The sequence below is a fragment of the Typopeltis vanoorti genome, chromosome 20 (assembly GCF_054136105.1).
Source record: "Typopeltis vanoorti isolate ZY-2024b chromosome 20, IOZ_Tvanoo_1.0, whole genome shotgun sequence".
Classification (NCBI taxonomy): Eukaryota; Metazoa; Arthropoda; class Arachnida; order Uropygi; family Thelyphonidae; genus Typopeltis; species Typopeltis vanoorti.
Genome location: NC_143568.1, coordinates 50,560,883 through 50,574,109, shown reverse-complemented (window position 1 = coordinate 50,574,109; position 13,227 = coordinate 50,560,883). Strand labels below are relative to the sequence as shown.

General features: G+C 38.4%; 1 protein-coding gene across 1 annotated transcript in view; it reads right to left on the bottom strand.

The window, feature by feature from the left end:
- Ada3 (transcriptional adaptor 3) overlaps positions 1–13,227 on the bottom strand; it is a 244,258-nt gene that overhangs the window by 198,909 nt on the left and 32,122 nt on the right. Inside the window, exon 2 of the mRNA XM_090410059.1 lies at positions 7,925–8,058. Coding sequence (XP_090266185.1) covers positions 7,925–8,036 — 112 coding nt within the window. The 5' untranslated portion in view covers positions 8,037–8,058. The remainder of the gene's footprint in view (positions 1–7,924; positions 8,059–13,227) is intronic.

The following is a 13,227-nucleotide window of genomic DNA, read 5'->3' as shown; positions in this document are numbered from 1 at the left end:
TTTTGTTTAAAAATAAGAGTGAGGTGATTCATTTCTTTTTGTAGTTCATCTTGTTCATTTAAGAGGGAACGTGCTCTGTGTCCTAAGGTAGATATGGTTCCAAGTTTTTGTGGTGGAAAATGATGAGAAAGATTATGCAGATATCTATTGGTATGCGTAGGTTTTCTGTACATAGAGATTTTTAATCTTTCAGAGCATCGTGTAAGCATAACATCCAAGAAAGGTAAAGAGTTATTATTTTCTAAATCAGCAGTAAATTTTATATTAGGATGTTGGATGTTTAGATGACGAAGAAAATCTGTGAGAGATGTGTGCCCGTGATTCCAAATAATGAATATATCATCAACATATCTTTTCCAAACTTTTGGTTTAAGTGAGAAGGAAGATATGGCTTTCTTTTCAAAATCTTCAAGGAAGATGTTAGCTAGCACTGGAGACAAAGGATTGCCCATTGCCAGGCCTTGTTTTTGTTTGTAAATGGAGTCCTGATATCTGAAGTAACCAGAATGAATGCAATGCTTTCATAAAGTGAACATTTTTTTGGGATAATTTGTCCTGTAGTAATGTAAGTACCTCGTCTGTAGGAACGTTAGTAAATAAAGATATAATGTCAAAACTAGCTAAAATGTCATTTTCATCGATGGGAATATCTTTAATATGAGAAACAAAATCTGTGGTGTTTTTGATGAAAGATGAAGATTTATTGGAGAAACACTTCAGGTACTTTGCTAAATATTTTGAAAGTTTATATGTAGGTGAATCAATTCCTTCCACAATTGGGCGAAGAGGAATTGATTACTATAAACCTACATATAAACTTTCAAAATATTAAGCAAAGTACCTCAAGTGTTTCTCCAATAAATCTTCATCTTTCATCAAAAACACCACAGATTTTGTTTCTCGTATTAAAGATATTCCCATCGATGAAAATGACATTTTAGCTAGTTTTGACATTATATCTTTATTTACTAACGTTCCTACAGACGAGGTACTTACATTACTACAGGACAAATTATCCAAAAAAATGTTCACTTTATTAAAGCATTGCATTCATTCTGGTTACTTCAGATATCAGGACTCCATTTACAAACAAAAACAAGGCCTGGCAATGGGCAATTCTTTGTCTCCAGTGCTAGCTAACATCTTCCTTGAAGATTTTGAAAAGAAAGCCATATCTTCCTTCTCACTTAAACCAAAAGTTTGGAAAAGATATGTTGATGATATATTCATTATTTGGAATCACGGGCACACATCTCTCACAGATTTTCTTCGTCATCTAAACATCCAACATCCTAATATAAAATTTACTGCTGATTTAGAAAATAATAACTCCTTACCTTTCTTGGATGTTATGCTTACACGATGCTCTGAAAGATTAAAAATCTCTATGTACAGAAAACCTACGCATACCAATAGATATCTGCATAATCTTTCTCATCATTTTCCACTACAAAAACTTGGAACCATATCTACCTTAGGACACAGAGCACGTTCCCTCTTAAATGAACAAGATGAACTACAAAAAGAAATGAATCACCTCACTCTTATTTATAAACAAAATGGATACTCTGAAAAAACAATTAAGAAATTTCTTCTGGATCCTCCTAGGCAGTGCACAACAGAGACTACTAATTTTAAAGGTAGCATCTCCATTCCATACATTAGCACAGTCTCCAAAAAAATAGCTAAAGTCCTTAAAAAATATATCAGGACCTTCTTCACCACACTTCCTAAAGTCCGTTCTCTAATCAGCCATCCAAAACCTACCCATCACAACCTTAAGTACCCTAGAGTATATAAATTGTGGTGCGATTGCAATATCCCATACTTTGGACAAACAAACAAATCTATTGAACAAAGAATAGAAGAGCATAAGAGAGACATCTCTTACAAAAGATCTCATGCAACGGCGTTATCCAGTCATATTCTTTTTTCAAATAATCCTAATGATGACCAACAAAGCCACTCCGTTTGCTGGAATAGATCAGAAAATATCTTTCGCTGTGATGATGAGTTTGAGAGGAAAATTGTAGAATCAAGAGAAATCCTGCTGAACCCGGTCCACTTAAACAACAATTTAAGTTATAACATCCCAGATAGCCATGCTGCAGTTGTTCAATAATGGCGTTATCAACCTGCACGCACAATTGCAATAAACAATGGCACGCCAGTTGGAATAACTTGAAAAACATACAACGTTTTTTATGTATCGATTATGTGAGGCAATTTGTACCTGTAATTTCCAGTTTGTTTAAATAATTCAATGTTTATTAGTATTCCTTTATAAATACCTGAAGAAGGCTGCCATATGCCGAAACTAGTAGTATTTGTCATTAAAATCTTTATATGTTATCTCAGTTTTATAGTCATTAAATCTATATTTTATTCAAATGTACAACAACCGAGTAAAAGCTGATCACCACATATATATATATATGTATATATAAAATACAGTGTTTATATAGCATTTATATATAATTAACGATTACTTCAGTAGTTTCTCGGCAGTAAGGAATGATGGCGGATTCAGCTGCAATTACAAATGGCAATTCACCAAGTCCTCTGCCATTTAAGAACTCTATTATAAGTAATATAATAAGGAACTTTGTGGCATGCAGTGCTTGCGGCATGTATGCATCTCGGGAGTTGGATATGTGGCCTGTGAGAGAGGCGGCGGGGGGAGTGCGCATGTGTGCAAAATGCAGGCAGTGGGAGGAAATAAATGAATTGGATAAATCGATAACTGATCTAGTTGCTCCAGGAATGGGAAATGAATATCGGGAGATGAGTAGTGTGATAGGAGAGAATGAAGAAAAAAGTATGAATAAGAAAATAATAGTCGATAATGTGGAAGGCGTGAGTGACTGTGAAAGTTTTTTGGAGATGGTTTTGTTTGGGAGAATGAATTTCGATTAAGAGTGACTGACTTGCAGAGAGAGAGAGATAGATGAGCTGAAAGAGGAGGTGGAATGTCTTGTGAATGAGATGAGAAGTATGAGAGATGAGATTAGGAGAATGGAAGAGATAAATGCAAGGCAAATCAGAGTGGGGGGGAGAGTGTTTTGGGAATGATAGAAGAGGAGAGAATGGAAACAGTAGGAGAGAGGGAAGGAGAGAGAGAGGTATGGGAATGCTAGAAGAGAGAATGGAAACAGTAGGGGAGAGGGAATGCTAGAAGAGGAGAGAATAGGAGCAGTAGAAGAGAGGGAATGAGAGAGACATATGGGAATGATAGAAGAGGAGCGAATGGAAACAGTAGAACAGAAGGAATGAGAGAGAGTTATGGGAATGATAGAGGAGGGGAGAATGGAAACAGGCAGAGAGAGGAAATGAGAAGAATGCAAGGGAGTGCTGGAACTAGGGACAGAGTGATGCGAGGACAGCAGGTAAGTGGGGGAACACAGAGAGAAAGGGTTAGAGGAGAGAGAGAGTGAGGGATGCATGTGAGCAATCAAGGAACACAGTGGTTAGAGGCGTGATGTATGGAGACTCGATGATCTTTGGTGCGCAAGATGGGATGCCAGAGGTGTGTGATTGCCTGGAGGGATGATAGAAAATGTGGCTATGGTAATTAAGAGGGGTGAAAGGATGGATGAAATGATTGTGATGGTGGGCACGAATGACTTGAGAGGCAGTGTAAATCGGGCGGCGAGTGATCTGAGATTCTTGCTTGAAGTTGTGCAAAAGAAAACGCAGAGAGGGAAGACTGTGTGTGTGTGTGTGTGTTGCCTAGGTATGATAGTGACCAGCTGAGCAGCAATACTGAATCACATAACAGCCAGAATTTGTGAAAAGAGAGGATTGGAATACGTGAATGCTTGGAGGAAGTTTGAGGACAGAAGGGAAGTGTATGCTAGAGACTGCTTGCATTTGAATGAGGAAGGACGAAGACACTTGGAAAGATTGCTGTTTTCTGAACGAGTCAGTGTGTCAATGCAGAGAAACTAGAATTCCAGGGTGGATGGTAGCAGGGATGGCCTCTTGTGGGAATGGGGACGACATCAGGTAATATTGAGCCCGGGGGAGGGGTCGAGAGTGGACAATGATAGGTATAGAAGCAGTGAAATTTTTATGCTCTATACTAATGCCAGGAGTATCCGAAATAAAGAAGATGAATTGGTGGCGCTGATAGCATCAACCTGGCCAAAGATCATTGGGATCTCTGAGACGTGGTTGACGGAGGATGATATAATAACCAGAATTGAAGTGGCAGTGTATGGCATTTTCTGGCAGGATAGGAAAGGAAAATGTGGTGGTGGTAGAGTACTGCTTATAATAAGTGATGACTTATGTCCTCTAAGTGTGGAGGCTTTGGAAGCCAGTGACACAAATAGTTTTGAAAGCATATAGAGCATATAGTGCGAGGTAGAAGTGGCCAAGACAGGATATTTAGTGCGGTGTTTCTATAAACCAGGGAGCACAGAGGGTGGGGACCAGGAGACATTTAGGCAGTTGAGCTTGGCAAGTACAAGATGAACGATTGTTATGGAAGATTTTAACTACAGCAGTATAAGCTGGGAAGAGGAAAATGCAAGTAGTAAGAAGGGGATAGAATTTCTGGAATTCTTGAGGGACAAATGTCTTCGGCAGCATGTAATAGAGAGAACAAGAGGTTCAAGAGTTTTGGATTTGGTCATAGCATCAGAAGAGCTGATAATAAGTGTGATGACATCTCTCCCACCAGTTGGAGAGAGTGACCATGTGGTTTTGACTTGGAAGATGAACAGACATTTAGGTGTATCAAAGAAAAGGGAACGTAGGTGGAATTATAAGGCGGGTGATTATAATAGTCTTAGGTATCAACTAGGGGCAGTTCCATGGAGGGAAGAATTGGAAGGCCAGGATATCATTAGTGCTTGGGAAATTGTGAAAGGTTATTTGTTAGCAGCAATAGTAAGCTGTATTCCACAGGTGAAGAATGGGACACAATTTGGTGTAAAATGGATTACAAACAATATCAAACAGGAACTACAGTTGAAAAACAGATTTGGAAGAGATATAAGGAGAGGGGTGGAGGATAGATACATAAAGAATATGACACAGGCCAGGAGAGTGACCAGAATGGTGAGGAAGGCAAAACTGGAAGAGATTGGTACTAAGATCCAAAGAAAATCCTAGAGAATTTTTTTAGCTATGTGGCCAGTAGGCAGAGAAACGATTGTGGAAGAATGACATTGCAGGATAAAAATGGGAATAGAGTGACTGATGCAGAGGACATAGTGGAGTTGTTCAATGAGCACTTTATTGGAGTATTTCATCCTGGAGGAGATTTTCATACTAGAGGTTCAGGGTTTAGAGGTGCAAGAGGAGAGTGTGTTCCAAATACTGAGTACTCTGGATAACAGTAAAGCTGTTGGACTGGATGGTATTTTACCATGGGTTTTGAGAGAATGTGCTAAAAAACTGACAGCTCTGTTGACCTGCCTTTTCAATAAAAGTCTGGCTGCGGGAAAGGTACCCAGGGAATGGAAGGAAGGTAAGATAGTGCCGTTGCATAAGGGCAGTAGCAGACTGGAAGTGTCTAATTATAGGGTTGTTTGTGTGTCATCAGTAGTTGTTAAGGTCTTGGAGAAATGTTATCTGTGAGAATCAACATGGATTTGTTAATGGGAGCTCTTGCTTTAGTAATATGGTTGCCTTTTATAATAAAGTGACAAGAGCAATTGATGAGGGAAAGGCGTATACTGCCATTTTTTGGGATTTTGCAAAGGCATTTGACAGAGTGCCACATAATAAGCTGATATTTAAGTTGCAGCACATGGGTTTAAATGTTGGGTTAGTCAAATGGATTCAGGATTAGCTGACTGATAGGTATCAGGGAGTTGTGTATGGTGGGACAATATCAAGGAAGCAGACAGTTATAAGTTGGTTCCACTGGGCTCAGTACTGGGACCTGTATTGTTCAACCTTTATATCAATGATATTGTCAATGGATTGCAAGGGGACATTCAGTTGTTTGCAGATGATGTGAAGCTGGGAAGAGTTATCAGTAATAGTGCAGATGTGGCAGCTCTGCAAGAGGATTTGAATAAAGTAGACAGATGGGCATATGAATGGGGATATCGGTTGAATGCAGCAAAATGTAAAGTCTTGTGATTTGGTATCCATCGATGGGAGGATGCATACTTGATTGGAGGACCTGTACTGGAGGAGGTAGGAGAGACAAGAAATCTTGGGGGGGGGGATGATTGATAGAAAACTGAAATTGAGGGAGCATATTGCAAAGGTGGTGAGGGTAACTCAGAGGATTGCTGCAATACTGAGAAGGATGCTGACCTACAGAGATAAAAGAGTTATCATTCCGTTGTATAAGACCCTGATCAGACCACACTTAGACTACTGTTCTCAGATTTGGTCTCCAGGATTTGAAGGGGATAAAATGGCTGTGGAAAGGATACACAGGCAGATAACAAAGATGGTTTCAGGACTGTACAATATGAATTATGAGGATCGACTGAGGGAATGTGGACTGCAGAGTTTGGTGGATAGAAGAAGGAGAGGTGATATGATCGAGACTTTTAAACTGTTGAGAGGCAGTTACAGGGTAGACATTGGAGAGTTCTTTCACTTGGTGGAAAGGCGGAAAGGAGCGATGACAAGGGGGCATCCCTGGAAGTTACGAAAGGAGGCTGTGCGCAAGAGAGTGAGTAGTGGTTTCTTTGCGTGGAGGATGGTTGAACCTTGGAATGCATTACCTGAGAGAGTGGTTGGAGTGGGAATGGTCAATGGGTTCAAGGAGTGGTATGATAAACTTTGTTTCCTAAAAATGACCTCCCATGATGAGTCTTTTGACTCCATGGAGGCCTGGATAATAATAATAATAGCAGCTCAATAAATTCATTTTCATTATTCTCATGAGATTTTATTGCTACCCAATCAATATTTGGATAATTGAAGTCTCTCATTACGATTACTCTTTTCACACTCATCTTTTCTATTTGGTGATGCATTTTTTCATCACTAGCAACTGATCCACCAGGTTTGTAACAACACCCCACTATGTAATTGATCTTGTTAGATTCCACCTCACACTAGATGGCTTCAAACTCACTGCCACATGAAATGCTGTTAGTAGTAGTACTACAATCATGAATCTCAACTCTAACTGGATTCAAGTCATCTGATATCATTAGCAGCATGCCCCCTCCTCTCCTTCCTAAAAATAGTGTACCCTTAACACTCGATACCAGTTAGTATGTCTGATTCTGATAGCCAGGTCTCACTAATGCCTACAATCTGAGGTCCCAACATATTGACTAAGGCAAAAAACTCTACCTCTTTGTTTCTGATACTCCTAGCATTTGTGTACAGACATAATAATCTACCTGCATGTTCTTTTGTATACTCTTGTCTGCAGTCTATATGACACAGTTAGACAACTTGACCAACTGTGTCATGCAGACCTCTATTCTTCTCTAGTGCCTTTACATGTAGATATCTTTGCACACGTTTGATGGGTCCAAACCGGACGAGCACAAAGTCAAAATTGTTCTCTCCTCGTTAACATTTCCATGACAAAGCCATTCCCATCATTAACTACGCTACCGGCCAAGACGTCTATAGACATCAAGGTTATCATGGATGCGAAGTGCATATTAAAATTTTAATACCATTGATATTACATTGAAATATATGATGGATATGAAGCATATGAGGATGCGTATTATTTGATCCATAATAGCCGGTAAGGTGGTTAACACAGTTATATAACATTGTCGCTCTTACATTCACATTCTCACCACTCCTTCCTTTATAATCTAGTTTCCCTGACTATGTTAGGTCTCATACGAGTTATTAGTTTTTCTAGATTCCTGATACCAAACGCATTCAGGTGTAGGCCATCCTTCTTATATAAATCCAATCTTCCCTCAAACTCACTCCACACATCCAAACTATAACCACAAAAACTTAATGACACACTAACCTGCTGTATATCTCTGGCATACTCTAGTATGATCTATGGGTGTAAAATCTAAAAATTGAAGCGGACAGTCTCTTGAGTCACACTGATCTTTTCCTTTTCCTTTTCCTTTCATGATTAAAAATGCTTTCACAAACCTGTTATTTAAAAATAAATATATTCAATAAATGAATACTGGAAAAATATTCGATGTTTACAGCAAAAATATTATAACTAATACTTATTAGTTTTTACTTTATTTAAAGAAAATTTATTCACGATGAGTTGCGATTCCATGGAGGTCAAGAAAACAGGAGCAAGTTGCTTTTCCCAGACTTTTCCATCACAGTTGAGTTGCTGTGAGACAGTTACTGCAACAAAGCTATGAGAGTTATGAGGCTATTATTGCATCACAAATCATGTCATGAGTTATTGTGAAGCATCATTTGTTCACTTTTATTTTAAATATATGTATTGAAATTAAAAGCAAAATTTACACTTTTGTAGGTGTATTTTTTAATAGCACCACTATATGTTTCAGTAAAGAAAATAAAACTGGGTAACAAAAAAACAATATTGACAACAATACCACTCGAACACACACTGATAGTTGCTTTTTGAACTGTACTTACTTGCATTGCATCGATTGCTTGTGGCTTTTACTTTCATGAAATAATTCATTCTATAACCATTAGTAGCTAAGAATAGTTCTGAGAATATCAGGGAAGTTTTTATCAAATTAGATTTGGATGTGGTAACCTGATAATAACAAAAAAGGAAGATGATGCAAAATATTGTCAGACCTCAATGGAGTCAAGAGAATCACGGTAGGAAGTGAGGTTACAGATATAGGGAGCTATTATGCAGGATGATGAGTAAAAAATGAGCAGTCATCCCCAGAAGTTATATAAGGACATTGTAAGCAAAGAAATGTGAAGTAGTATCTTTGCATTTATGGTGATTAGTATTCATTTCTAGAGCTGATAGTATGTGAACACTGAGAGGATTGAAAGTGTAGTATCTGAGATACGTATAGAAGCCCTAATTTCATAATAATAAAAATAAAGAAAAGCCAAATTAAAAAGAGAGGAAGATAATAATAAAGAATTCTGACACATCTGGATGATCTGAATAGACTGTTTTGCTGGATTGATGGGAGGTGTTGATTTAATGTTGTCAAGTGTAAAGTTGTGCTTTAAAGGAAATTGAATATAGTGTACTACATTTTCAGAAACCTATATTCCACAAAATGTGAAGAGACACATTGCATCAGGCATTCAGGCATGCAAGTCAGCCAGCAAACTTCTGCATAATAGAAGGATGCTGAGAAGGGATAAGAATATCATTGTGGTGTTGTAATGATTAGGCCACATGTAGCCTAGTGCACACAGATACAGACTTCTGACTATCTAGGACAGTGCTTCCCAAACTTATGAATGTAGAGACCCCCCCCTTCATAAAAATTAAAATATTTCACGGCCCCCATCAAAAAAAAAAAAAACGTAATACAGACATATATTTTTATAATATTTATTGTATTTATATTCAATACAATTTATATTCAAGATTTTGCATTTGTAAGCTTTTTTTGTGCTTCTTATCAATACCTTTGAAATTAATATATGAATAAGCATATATTTACTAATATTCATTAAGCGCCAAAATATGCAGGAAGCAAAATTTGTGAACCAACACCAATGCATGATTTTTTCCATTAAAATATAAAAAATAACAAAAAAGAAATAATAAATAATAAAAATTAAATACGTTTCTTTTAAGATTAAAAAAAAAAGAACTACTTAGTCTTAAAACATTTTAAATTTGTTTTCATTATTTCACGGCCCCCAATAGGGCCATGGCTCACAGTTTGGGAAGCGCTAATCTAGGAGATGTGTAAATACTGAAGAAGATCTAGAGATGAATAAGGTATAAGGTGGCATCAGGACTTGGAATGCTGAGTGTAAGTATGGATAAAGAGTGATTCGCAGATAGTAGATATTACTGAGAAGTTGTGGCAAGGAATTTATCACATAAACATAGAAAGCTATTGTGCAGGATAATGAGGGATAGGAGCACATGAAATTATTCCTGGAAGAAGTATAAGGGTGTTACGAACAAAGGAGTTGGAAATATTCCTTGCATATAGGATGAGTGCAATGCATGTCTATCCAGAGTAGGCAGTGTGCGCTGACAATAAGAGAATTCATGGTGAAATATGATATGTATTGTGTGTATATAAAATAGAAGATCCTCCATCAATGGGCCTAGGGATTTCAGAGAGGTCTCGAAATAATATTAAAATAAGCTGAAGTAAACATTCAAAATTAACTTCACGTTAACAAATGATCCAAAATTAAATTTAGCTATTTAACTGTACAGTGCTTCACAATAGTGGATGAAAAACCTCATGAATGCTTATCTCCTTAATAAGCTTATCTGCTTATCTCTGTACCCACCCCATTTCTCTTCTGTGCAGTTTGAGTAATATCTTTCAAGGTCATGACAAGCATACTAAGACACCATAAACTCCTCCATTTCATGGGTACAGCGGTTAAAACGGTTGTGTCAAAGGCAGGCCGCCAGTTAGTGTACAGACCCAAACCTATAAGTAATAAGTCAAGAGGCTTCCTGATCAACTGGTGCATAATTCCACTACCACATACTCTGCCAAGCTGTGTCTGGAGAGGGAGCCTGAGAAGAGGTATGTGGGAGGCACTGTTGAGGCCACATCAAATGTATGGACGTTATGTCCAAGAGGCTGTCTTCTCTATTACTGCATGTCCTCACTATACCCTTCCATCTAATCAAACTTATGTAGACTCTCACAAACAATAACAATGACACTGACTAAAGAAAATCTGTCTCAAATCCCATCAAAAAAGTCACATCACAACCAGCCACAACATACAAACCATACCAGAATCTCTTCACTAAAAACTCATTTTCACATCCACTTTATTAACATCTGTGACATTAACATAAACATAAATGATGTCCACTATCATCTGCAGTATTCCAGACCAGACATCTTATTTCTGACAGAACCCCAGATCGCGGCTAATAGTAGTGCTCAATATACAGTTGAGCACTACTATCCAGTGCTCAAACTATATATGTCACGATTCTTTTCACCACAAGAGTGGCGCCTTTGTGAAATCAGATATAGTCTGCCAGAGAATGGCTAATTTAGAATCCCCTGCTTTTGACTTTCTCTGGCTCTAAGGTTTCCTTGCTCCATTTAATAACTTTTATTTGTTACATTTGCCAGTCTCCAAACACTAATAGCCACTTATATCTCTTCACATTCCTTTCCATAAAACTTGAGTGCCTGCAATCCAAATAATCCACAAATCCAATCAGCTCCCCTACTCCAACACCACTGACCAAGCAGGATGAGAAGCAGAAGTCTTTGCTATAAGTAATGACAAATTGTAACATCTACTCACTTGAATCCCTGACGTCACCTCTTCTCTCAGCAGCTCAGACCACAATCTCATACAAGTCTCCTCTCTCACAGAATGCCCGTCCTTCAACCTCTCCCAACTATGCATCCCCTGGCACCACAAAGGAGTCAACTGAGATGACCTCTGGAATTTCTACTGCTTTTTTTGGTCTGATTATTGTTTCCACTCACCTGTTGTGATCACAAATTATTCTTACTGGTATAAAGGCCTTCACCCTCCCCCATTCAACTCATAATCCACATCCACTTTCCAAGCCCTTGTTCAACCAAAAATGTGTCAAAGTAGTCCAAGAAAAAAATTTAGCTTGCCACATGTGGCCCGCATCAATAACTCCAGCTTCATACTCTGCCTATATCAAAGCACACAACAGATGCAAATCCAATTTCATAAAGGCCACCAGCAGAAAACTTGCCTCCTGCCCATATGGAAGTCGTACCTTCTGGTTGCTGGCTAAGGCTGTTGAATGCAACTTCAGCTCTCCTGCGCTTCCACCTCCATTTCATCCTGATGGCACCACTGTTACTTCACCCAAAGATAAAGCTGACTTCCTGGCATCACTCTTTTCCTCAAACTTCTGCATAGATGACTAATGGAAATCACTTTCTACCATACGGAATCCAAGCACCCTATGACTCCTATAGTTTTTTGACAAAAATTCATCAGAAAATTACTAAATAAGTTGGATACTAAAGTTTTTTGGTTCTGATAGCATCTCCCTAATTGTTCTCAATCATTGTGCTCCAGGGCCAACATCCTGCATCATCTCTATGATTTATTATATGTATGTGGTACTTATCCCAATGCATGGAAGCAATCTCATATCCATCCCATTCCAAAAAAAAAAAAAAAAAAAGTGATAGAAGTCTACCATCAAACTACTAACCTATTGCCATCACCTCTGTCCTCTCCAAAATAATAGAGAAAGTCATCAATAGCCACCTCCTCACTACTTACAGTCCAATGAATTAATCAGCAACCACCAGTATGGATTCTGCCATTCAAAATCTACAGCTGACTTTGTAGCTTACATCACCACCCACTGGACATGGGAATACCGTGAGAAGGTTCAGACATGTGCTGTTGCCCTTGACATTTCCAAACAATGCGTGGCATTGAGGCTTATTAAACTGTCATCCTTCAGTCTCCCTCCCACCCTCTGTAATTGGGGTAAACGGTTTTCTCTCTGGTCATTCTCAGTGAGTTATGGTAAATAGCTCTCTCTCTTTTAGCTTCAACTGCTGGAGTGCCTCAAGGCTCTGTCCTATCACCTACTCTCTTTCTCCTGTACATAAATGACCTACTCAGAATAACTACTAATCCCATCCACATCTTTGTACAATAGCACTCTCCACTCATACTACTCATTTGACAAACCATGCAGTACTCTGACATTTCAGACTACAACGTCTACAATTAGTGCCTTAAACATTGACCTACATAATATCCTCCAATGAAATGAGGACCTTGTTGCATTCAATACTACCAAAACACAGTGTTGCCTTTTCTCATGCAAAAGAGATCCCACCTTGCCTACCATTATCCTCAGTAATACACAAATCACCAGACAAGATAAGATATTTTTGCTTGGACTAGCATTTACCTCCAGTCCTTCCTGGCATAAACACATCAATAACCTCCTAAGCATCAAAGAAACTTGGCATTCTCTTTTGTTCAATAGCCTATTTTACACTCAACTAACTCTTCACTATATACAAATCCTAAATCTGTCGATGTTTAGAATACTGCTCACATGTTTGGGGGTGGTACACCTAAAACATCCCTTAAAATCCTTGATGACACCATGCAATTAGGCTCACAGATGATCCCTTCTCTTACAGACTCACTTCAACTTCTATCTCAAAG